Here is a 9,860-nt window from a genome sequence, read left to right on the forward strand (position 1 = left end):
GAGAAAATAATTGAGTTAATTGGGAGTAATTAAGGAAATAGTAAAATAAATTAAATTGGTGGATTTTTTGAAAGTTTTAGGGTGTAAGTGAAATAAGTGGAAATGGAGTTTTGGATGCATGTGTAATTGAACTGTATTGTGTGGGGTTAAAATGTGATTTGCGGAAGTGGTTATGATTCACTATAAAATTAATGGGCCGCGTATAAAGAGCAAAGGAAGCAACCAACTCAGTGGCCGCGTGCGCGTGGGTGCGGGATCGAGCCAAGGAGCGGACGCGCGCGCGCGCTGTGAAGAAGAAACTAAATATTTGGGCAGCAAAGGCAGCCCAAAACGGCGCCGTTTTGGGGCGCTCGTGCGCCCGCGCTGCCACTCTCCCACGCCCTTTGTTTTACACGTATTTTAAGGTTAAATTGGCTGCATTTTTAGCCGATTTCTGCTGCTATCAATGCTTCAAATTGAAGCTTAATTGGAGCTTTAACAGTGAGCAAATCGGACGAAAAACAGATGCGAGGCAGCCAAGAAAAAGAGAGAAAATAGAAGAGAAATTCAAGAAAAATAATTTTTTTCTGTGCAAATGAAGATCTGAAGAGCAAGGTAGGTTAATCAGCTTGTATTACACATTTTCTACGAATTAAATCGTATTTTTAGACTATATTTTAGTTTATTTTAGTGGTAATATTATTTTGCTGTACGCGAGCATTTAAGGTCAGAAATCTGCAAAATAAGACAAGGTCTCTTTACCTTCTAAATTTTAGTGCCCTCATACACCCGTAATAGCTTCGATTTTATACTGATTGAGTTGGGTTGTCGGAAATACGCGTATGTATTTTAAATCGAAGCTTAGTTTTATTAGTAAAATGTATTAATTTGGGCAGCGAGAGTATAAGAAATGCAAGAAATGGCCGTGTAAAAGCAATCTCCTAACCCTCTCCTCGTGATCTTTAATTCCCTTAAAAGACCCCGTGATTTCTCGTATTTTATCACCTCCCTTACTTTAATTTGGCACCTAGCCTTATTTGTTGAATTATTATTCATTTGTTTTAATTTAACTAAATCCGAGACTTCTAGAGTTCTATTCGTTGAGTGCCTACAGGGGTTTGTACCATCCCCACTCCTTTTGGGAATGATACTGAACCAGCCTGAGAACTAGGTTTCTAGATGTGCGGGTTTATTTTCGATTTTATCAGGTTTATTTACAATTTTTCTCGGATTTATTTATGGTTCGGTTAGAGCTATCGAGCAGTAGGGCAGGGGTCGGTTGTTGATGACGTTGGGGTAGACTATTGTACGGCCCTGAAATGGACCGTCGAGTGGACACTCCTAGTCACTGGCTGTTGATCGGTGCCGGGCACTGCTGACTAGCTCTACCAGTATGTGATTTACTACGCTTTTAGATTCATTATATTACTATTTATGATTTAATATGCACATGGGTACGGGTTGCATGTTGGGATATTCATTTATTGAGTATGCTTGGACACGGACATTCTAGCTTGGTCAGGTTGCATTCAGCACGAGCATATGCATCATGTGTGATTTACTATGTGGGCGGAGTATGGCCTGATGCCTGGAGGTATGGGCGCCATGTATCACGTTGATGCTCACTACGCTATTGCATTTTTATGTGCATTGCATGGCTACTGGTAGTATATAGTTCTCGGACGGGACTACCGTTCCGAGAGAGCCTCTAGCTCTGGTGTCGGAAGTACCGACATGGACGGGTGACGGGAGTACCGACCCGGGACAACGCGCGCAGGTTTGTTGGAGATACATGTTGCCTTTTAGGGCAGCGGCAGGTTGGTATGGGACTTGGGTACAATGTGTCTTGTGTGGGCCCCAAGGACTGGTATGTGCTTTTATTATGATATGCTATTGTGTTATAGCGTCTCATGACTTGTGTGTACCTGAGGGTTTATCCTGGGAGAGTTTTTTGGATATGTTCATCCTTCAGCCTTTCTTTCTTTATGCTTGCTGAGTCTCTCGACTCACCTTGCTTTCCATCATTCCAGGTAGTGGCAGCGTGGACCATGGCAAGGGAGTCAGTGTCTAGCGGCAGAGTCGGTATGGTGTACAGACAGTCCCGTCAATCCCTATCAACTCTGATGTCTGAGTAGGGTTTATTCTATTATTTTGTACTGTGTCAGGTCTTTTCTCGAGTCTCATGTATGTCGGCACATGAGTCTATATTTATTTATTTATCTTGTGATTGCTGTGCTAGCGGGGTATCCGTAGTGCATGCATGTGTTTACCTTCGTTTCTGCTGTTCTTATTTTCTTGTATGCATGCCAGGGTGGTTCTTGTCTCGTGTCTCATTCTTTCTTCTTCCGTAGGCGCTCCCGTTCGGGTGGTTGGGGATATCCGGACGGGGTGCTTATAATGTATATATGTATGTATGTATATTAATAAAAAGAACATGATTTTAACTGTAATAAATGTTGGTGAGTAGCCACTTTCTTTTGCATAATCTTTCAATATATTTTGTTGAACTAAAAATGTGAAATGATTAATAACGTTGTTACGAAAATTTAATAACTTATCGTTAGAATATTTTAGATAACAAATTAAATTAAATGTATCTAACCCTATAAAATCTTAAAACAACTGTCAATCATCAAAGAATGAGTTAAACCAGATTAATCTAACCCCAAATGTGCTTACCATCTAATTAACCTTACCCTTTTATCCATTAAAATAAATAAAAATTTATATAAAATTAATAACTGTGATTATAAAATATTGTTATCACATAATTCTATAGCAAAATGGGCTTTTTAAGGGTTACGTACATTCTCAAGTAGTTAATAAACATTAACTCGCAATAAAAAAAAGAATGAAATTAAGAAAAATAGGTTGTCATGATCTATGGGTAGAATCCTACAAATAGAGGCCATTAATGTCGACATTCGTTTCTTCAAGGGGTTTATCAAGTTCATGAATCATCAACATATATACCCATGCACCACTTATAATAAATAATTCTGTTAGTCTTGGAATTAAATATATGATTTTATCATATGTATATATATATATATATATATATTTTCTAGCTAAGTGTCTTACCAAACATTCTGTATTATATACTTTCAATAATAAGTTTATATTATTCAAAATCTAGTGAGGAATAGTTAAAGTTTATGAGACTCGATCTGATCTAACTCTAGTACCTACTACTACTAAAGCATGATATTGATAATAATTAAAAATAAAAAATAAGTACTTAAAACATATAGTTGTTGTGTCCTATATTTTTTAATGGTCTTTTTCTTCCCTCTAATTGCACTCCATTTGATTATACACCCTTAAATAAGTTGCAATATTAGTTGGACATAGAATTTTGATATTTCATATAACACTCATTACGTGTCATTACATTAATATTAATGTGCGTTATCTATTCACTTTTACAATGAGTAACTTGCATATGTGTTACCTAATAAGTATCATACAAAATGTTTACATTTTATTTTGTAAAAGCATTTTCGTAAATAATATGTTAATATCAGGTCCCGCATAGGAAATAAAATTTTAGATCAGCCACATTTAGTAAGAAGTACATTTTGGAGGTGAACCATATCAATTTTAAGTTGTTATATAATTTTTTGTATTAAAAGAGGACCAAATGTGTCGTTCTTTTATTCTTAATGGGGCCATTAGGGACCAAAGTTGAGAAGTGAGAGTCAGCTTTTCATCTTGTCTTAACGATGAATATATAAGTAAAACTTGTAACAATAATAATAACGATGATAATATAATTAATACTTAGTTCACACCGGCTGATAAATGATAGGTGTTTTTGATTACTTCCAGTATCATATTCGTTTCTCGGGTATTAGAGGAAACTACTTTCAAATTTGCAATGCAACAAGGACTCATTTTGGATGGACAAATAGGGGATAGTCAAAAAGTTTACAAGTGGCATGACTAGTGGCATCCCCTCGAGGTGCTTGTTGGTAGATTTTCCTATCAATTACCTCGATACTTAGGAATTTCTATCACTACTCATGTATCTAATATCATTGCTCATAATTCTTAGGTATGGCTTGAGGTGGCACCATTGCCCCTGTATGGGCATTATTTATAGGACCGCATGCTTGGCCCTCTTAGGGTCGAGTGTAATGACGAATTGAGGTGGTTGCCAGCCTTGGATGGGGTGTTTTTTTATTTATTATGACTTGCAGTGTCTTCTGATGCAGTGTCCTCGTGTCTCTGTCTCGTCATCATTTGGTATGGCATAATTTTGGTATTTTTTCTCATATTTTTATTTTTTAGTTAGCAATTAAAGAACTTTTCTCTATACTTACTCGTATTAACTTGTTTGTGTCTTTTTTGAATAAATATAATCTTTGCAAGGAGGCAACGAAGAGGCACCACCGTTATCTTTTCTTTAACTACTCCTATGCTCACTAGGTGCTATTCTCTTTTAGACACTCAAATAAGTTTTGGATGCCCTTGGCACAAGTGGGAGATGGGTGTATTATGGGCTGCAGTGAGATGGAGTGGAAAAAGCCTTTGACACGGTTGCTAATTGTTGGGCTGCAGTGAGATGGAGTGGAAAAAGCCTTTGACAGGTTGCTAATTGTTTGGTTTTGCAAGCCATGGCATAAATTTTATGGAGAGAATGCAATAATCAGTGTTTTCGAGAACATGAGCAGTCGGTGTCCTAATTAATGCATCAAATTCAATATGTCGTCTAGACATGGTTGTCTACCATCCCATTCCCATAGACTTTGTAAAGCTGGGCACTGCAGCATGTTTGGCGGCATCTAGCTGTCCAAGATTTTTTTACTATGCTGTTTTGAATTGCTCAGTAACTAAGGGTTGGTATTACAAATGCAGACTTTCACTTTAAATAATAATTTAATTCATGAATATGTTATTAGCACTCTAAGTCATTATTTAGGGAACAATCGGTGTCTTCATCACAAATGTTGCCATTCAGCCATTCACGTGAATGTAACTTATAATGCTTAGGAATTATGTTCATGTCCCCTAAATATTTTCTAGGTGAGTAATCAAATACTAACATCACAAATGTCAATGTTTGCGTCAAAAGCCTTCAAGTGCTTAGGGATGTTTAAAGTGCAGCATTTTAAAGACTTTCTTTGATATCTTTATATTGTTGTAATCAAAGGAATGTTTTTTATTTGTTTGTTTCTTTTTGACTTCAAGTGGTTAGGGATGTTTAAAGTGCAGCATTTTAAGGACTTTCTTTGATATCTTTATATTGTTGTAATCAAAGGAATGTTTTTTATTTGTTTGTTTCTTTTTTTGGTTCTTTCGCTATGAGACTTGGGATATACTCTAATTTTAAATCGTAAATGTTGTGTTTTTGTTTCAATGAAATTCTTATTTACATAATATATATATAATTAATATTTTATATATACATATACATATATTTTGTCATTTTTTTTCTTCTGCTACAAATATAGCCTAAAATGTTAGTTTGATAAACTTAGACGAATTTCTTATGCCAATTCATTTTTCCTCAATTTCTCAATTCACTCCCTGAATAAACGGAACTTACGATCTTGTTATTAGTTCTTGACAGTCCTTTCACAGCCACAAAAAGAAAAAGAAAAAGAAAAAGAAAAAAAAAAAAGAAAATCCTCTTTGTACTGTTAGGCTAGCCATGAGATAGCCAGCCTAATCGGGCCCAATAGTTTATAGGGCCTAGAAATTATCCATAGGGTCGGTCATTCTCACTCATAAGGGTTTAAATTTTGATTTAGATAAAAAAAATTAATTCAAAACCAATCCTTTCATTGAAATGCGCTGCTTGATTTTTAATCTGATCCGATCCAAGCCCGAAAACCAGTCAGTCCCTCTTATTCCTAGTTGCTGGCTCCTCCTCTAAACTATATTTTTTAGATAATATATATATGTGTGTGTGTGCAAATGTATAATAAAACTGTCTATAAAAAATAGTTATTTGGTCATTAGGAGTGCTTTAAAAGGTGGAATTGTAGATATATTTGTGCTTATGGTCTCTATAGGTGAACGTTACACCAAATGTTTGATGCGGGCTTCACATCCTGTATGATGGCGCCTTCATGTAGTAGGACACCTAAAGTTGTTTATGAATTTTGTATATTTTTAGAATTAATTATAGTTTTTTAATATTTTAATCAGAAAAATATAGTGAGGGAAAAAAAACATAAAGGCACCAGTGAACACGATTTCAGTGCTTTTGACAAAAATGGTGACTTAAACGATGAAATGTTCTGAGTGACTAATTGAAGTTAATTTATCATTAAATATGATCTATTAGTACCATTTGTGATACTAAATATCAAATGAATTCTTTTATCAGTGAATCAAACGCTCTAAGAATAAAAAAATGTGTTTTTTTATTTGGTTATTAATGGGAACATATAGTCATTGTCTTTCATATATAGGCACTAAATAAATTTATCAAATACACACGGCACAAACCCTATACCGTTAATATCATAATTTTTATATTATTTTCCCAGTGAAGATATTTATTCAAAATTTCACTGCAGCCAAACGGCCCAGGCTCCAAGTCCAACCAACTGGAAGTAGGATGAAGAGTCGAGACTTGAGACCTCAAATCGAACTAGACAGACGTCCTCGGGACGAAAAGTTTTAACGCAATGTGTGAAGCATGAACATGAATGTTTTTTTTTTTCTTATGTCCTATCATTTTTTTTTCGTTTTCTGTTGACAATTACTTATTCCAAACACAACCTAGATGCATAACATATCAAAAGAAAGGAAAACCCAGATAAACATAGCTAAACAAGGCTTAAGATTCCCGCTCACCATGGCATTCTATCAAAAGTTCAAGTTCTTTTTGAAGACTCAAGTTTGTTGAGTCACAAGTTGGTAACCACTTCATGAAGACTTCGTGAATGTTGTGTTAACGAATAATGGACGGTATAATGAGGCTGATGTACATCAAATTCTACTTCCGGGTGGTGCACTTCCAGGTCCCAGTAAGGATGTTACGCTTGATGCCGCTAAAGAAATAAATGTGAATCCAGATGTCATGTTTGACAAAGGGTGAAACAGAGAGCACATAGACATTCATATTTTTAGAGAATCATTGTTAAGCATGAATCTGACTGATAAGGCTCGTTCAGTTCTCAAGACCTAAACAAGAATTCGAATCAACCCATATGCCCATACCATGTAGTCATGTATATTGATAGGAGGCAACATCAAAGCAAGTACTTGAACAGCAGCAAACTGTCAATAATATAATTTCCTTTCTTCAAAACCCCTAACCCTGGGAAAAGAACTTCAATTCAACAGTTGTGGTTTCCTTTAGGATTTGCTTGATGTTACCACGTATATACCAAAATAAAATAAATGAAATAAAGTACCTTGCTGCATTGATATGTAAAGTTTTGTTCGAAACCGATCTTCAAGCAACATTCAATTCTAAAATCCTCTTTGGTTCTGAAAATCCTCAAACGTATATCACAATGCATAGAAGCGGTTAACTTGTTAAACCCTCTTCATCTAGCCAGTCATTAAATTAAAAGTGAAGTCTGCATAAGTTTCAAAGGCTAGATCCAGCTATTGGTGCAACACTACCTATCTTTGAAGATCGCTGTCTATATTTGGACAAATACCCATGCAAAGACTTTAAAACAATATGTTATCCACTACATGCGAAGCCAAGCAATGTCATATAAGAACTTTCAAGTAGGGCACAGAAAGCTGAAGAATAGTTTGCTAGCAAGAAATTCAACAAGCTTCTCCCTTAAAGTAGCCTGATTTAGCCAAAACACATCAAACAAGCTTACAAGAACAGTTACTTCTATTTCAATTTTACATTGCCAGCACCCTAAACTACCTTTATAGTGCAGGGTGAACCTGGAAACAATATTCTTCATCAGTGTTTATCAATCTCTTCGTCTCGTGAATGACTACAGTTACTAGACGAACAGGCAATTTGAACCCAACAAAACAATCAACAATTTCCAAAGATTCAACAACCTAAGCATCATTGATATATTACCACAGGAGGAAACTTGAATTTTTCTGATATGAAAGGTATTACCTGCGGTCTCTCAACCAGATCATGGTAAAAATCGTACTCTGCTTCATAGTCGTGTAAATGAAGCTCAGCCTTCTGATTAGTATGGTAATGATGTTTAGCTGAAGCTGATTTCCCAAACCCAAAAATGCTAACTTTATCACAGATTCCAACAGCGAGCATCACAGCTTGCATACCCGAAGAGTAATGGAACAGAGAACCATCATGGGCAGTCCCCCAATCTTCCAAGGGCTTCTTCATCTGCTCTACAAATCGTTTCAGAGAGTAATACTTCACAATCCGAGTGCACAACACATCAAACCGTGGGTCTGTGATGAGCAAAGGCGCTTTGTGAGAAGAATTGCACAATGTGTAATCCATGACATGGACAGGCTGGCAAATATACATGACTATAGGGACAGTTGCACCATAGGGATGGCAAGGACAGCCCTCTCTTCGAGCACACAAATGCAATATATTGCTGTTAACAAAGGAAATGCTAGTTTTAGAGCCCACATTGTGCTCAAAACCACTTGTCCTCGCATTGTTTAATCGAATTACCACTTCGTGGCTATCAATCAGCTCACCGAGTTCATTCCTCAGCAAAATCCCACTGTTCCCCACTACGGCACAAGAAGAGTATCGTGTTTTTTGTGAAGTCACTAATCCATTATGCTGATCAATCGGAACCCTAACTAGCCACGCTAACTCCAACATTATATCTGGATGGAACCGCTTGTTCCGCCACCAGTGGTGCAAATTCCTCCTGAAATCCAACCACAATCGGTAGAACTGCGGCGACCGGAGCTGCACCGGAAGGCCCCTCGAAGTCCTCGGCCGGATATCAACTCGACTGTATCTCACCGATGACAGGAACGACCGGTGCCGACCCTTACTCCAGAAATTAGATTCCAACAAGTCGTCAACGTCCTCCTTTAGACGCGGTTCCCCCAAATCAACCGCCGCGAGTTTCAGCAGCGTCGCGTTCAACAATGCCTGCGGCGGCGGCGGCGGCGGCGGCACCACCAGCGGCCTCTCCATCAAAGGCACGCGACTTAATCCCCTTCGGACGGCGACGCGGCAGCTCAGAGTGACAGCCACCACAACGAGAAGAAGCACGCTGAATAGCGGCCTCACGGACCGCTTCATTAGAGCCGCCGAGGTTGCTCTACGGAAGAGATCGAAATGTCGTCGTCGGCTAAATTTTGCAGACAACAACCATAGCTATAGCTCTAATCACTACAGATCTCGAAGAAATTAAACGAGTCCAATCATTTTCCATTTCCTCGTAACTAATTGCTATAAAATCCACAATCCGTCGTCTAGATCTAGAAGCCTAAACAGGTCGGATCGATCACCATCCTCGATGCCAAAAACACTCAGATCAAACGATTCACAGCTCAGGCATCTATACACACGCATACGTATATGTATATATGCGGTAGCTATGGAGAGAGGATAGACAGTACTTGGAGGAAGGGAAGAGGAGGACCACTGCTGCGGAAGAGAATGGAAGGTGGAGAGAGAGAGAGAGAGAGAAAGAAAGATGCCTTGATTATAAATGATGAATTGTTCGGGAAATGAAATGTGGAGGCTGGAGGAAGGAGCCTGGTGGAGATGTTTTCTTTTATTTATGATGATTACTGTTTTATCCAAACCAAAGTTTGTTTGTTTGGTGACTGACTGCAATTTAATTGGTGGTTATTTGAATGAGTTGCTAAAGCAACGTGCGTTCCTAATTCCTACTAACTTGGCAGCGCAACTGGGTCCGGTCCAGTCCAGCCATCCCAAAAATTATTGCCTTTCACTTTCAAAGGAATTTGTGAGTCTTTTTGTACATATATTTCTAAAC

The 9,860-nt window shown here is 37.6% G+C and overlaps 1 protein-coding gene across 5 annotated transcripts; it reads right to left on the reverse strand.

The window, feature by feature from the left end:
- Positions 1–6,500: 6,500 nt before the first annotated feature.
- LOC127796365 (beta-1,6-galactosyltransferase GALT29A) lies at positions 6,501–9,600 on the reverse strand. Of its 5 annotated transcripts, XR_008021996.1 has the most exons (4): positions 8,033–9,600; positions 7,350–7,425; positions 7,153–7,252; positions 6,501–6,983 (listed from the first exon to the last, which is right to left on the reverse strand). XR_008021996.1 is itself a non-coding variant. In XM_052328457.1 (2 exons), the coding sequence occupies exons 1-2, from the start codon at positions 9,155–9,157 to the stop codon at positions 6,969–6,971; spliced, it is 1,140 nt and encodes a 379-aa protein (XP_052184417.1). In that variant the 5' UTR covers positions 9,158–9,600; the 3' UTR covers positions 6,520–6,968. The 5 variants fall into 5 exon arrangements, 3 of the variants coding, with proteins under 3 accessions (XP_052184417.1, XP_052184418.1, XP_052184416.1); XR_008021997.1 differs by lacking the exon at positions 6,501–6,983 and having other exon boundaries at positions 7,021–7,252; XM_052328457.1 differs by lacking the exons at positions 7,153–7,252; positions 7,350–7,425 and having other exon boundaries at positions 6,520–6,983.
- Positions 9,601–9,860: the final 260 nt, after the last annotated feature.

Source organism: Diospyros lotus, chromosome 3 (genome assembly GCF_014633365.1).
Source record: "Diospyros lotus cultivar Yz01 chromosome 3, ASM1463336v1, whole genome shotgun sequence".
In the NCBI taxonomy this organism is placed as follows: Eukaryota; Viridiplantae; Streptophyta; class Magnoliopsida; order Ericales; family Ebenaceae; genus Diospyros; species Diospyros lotus.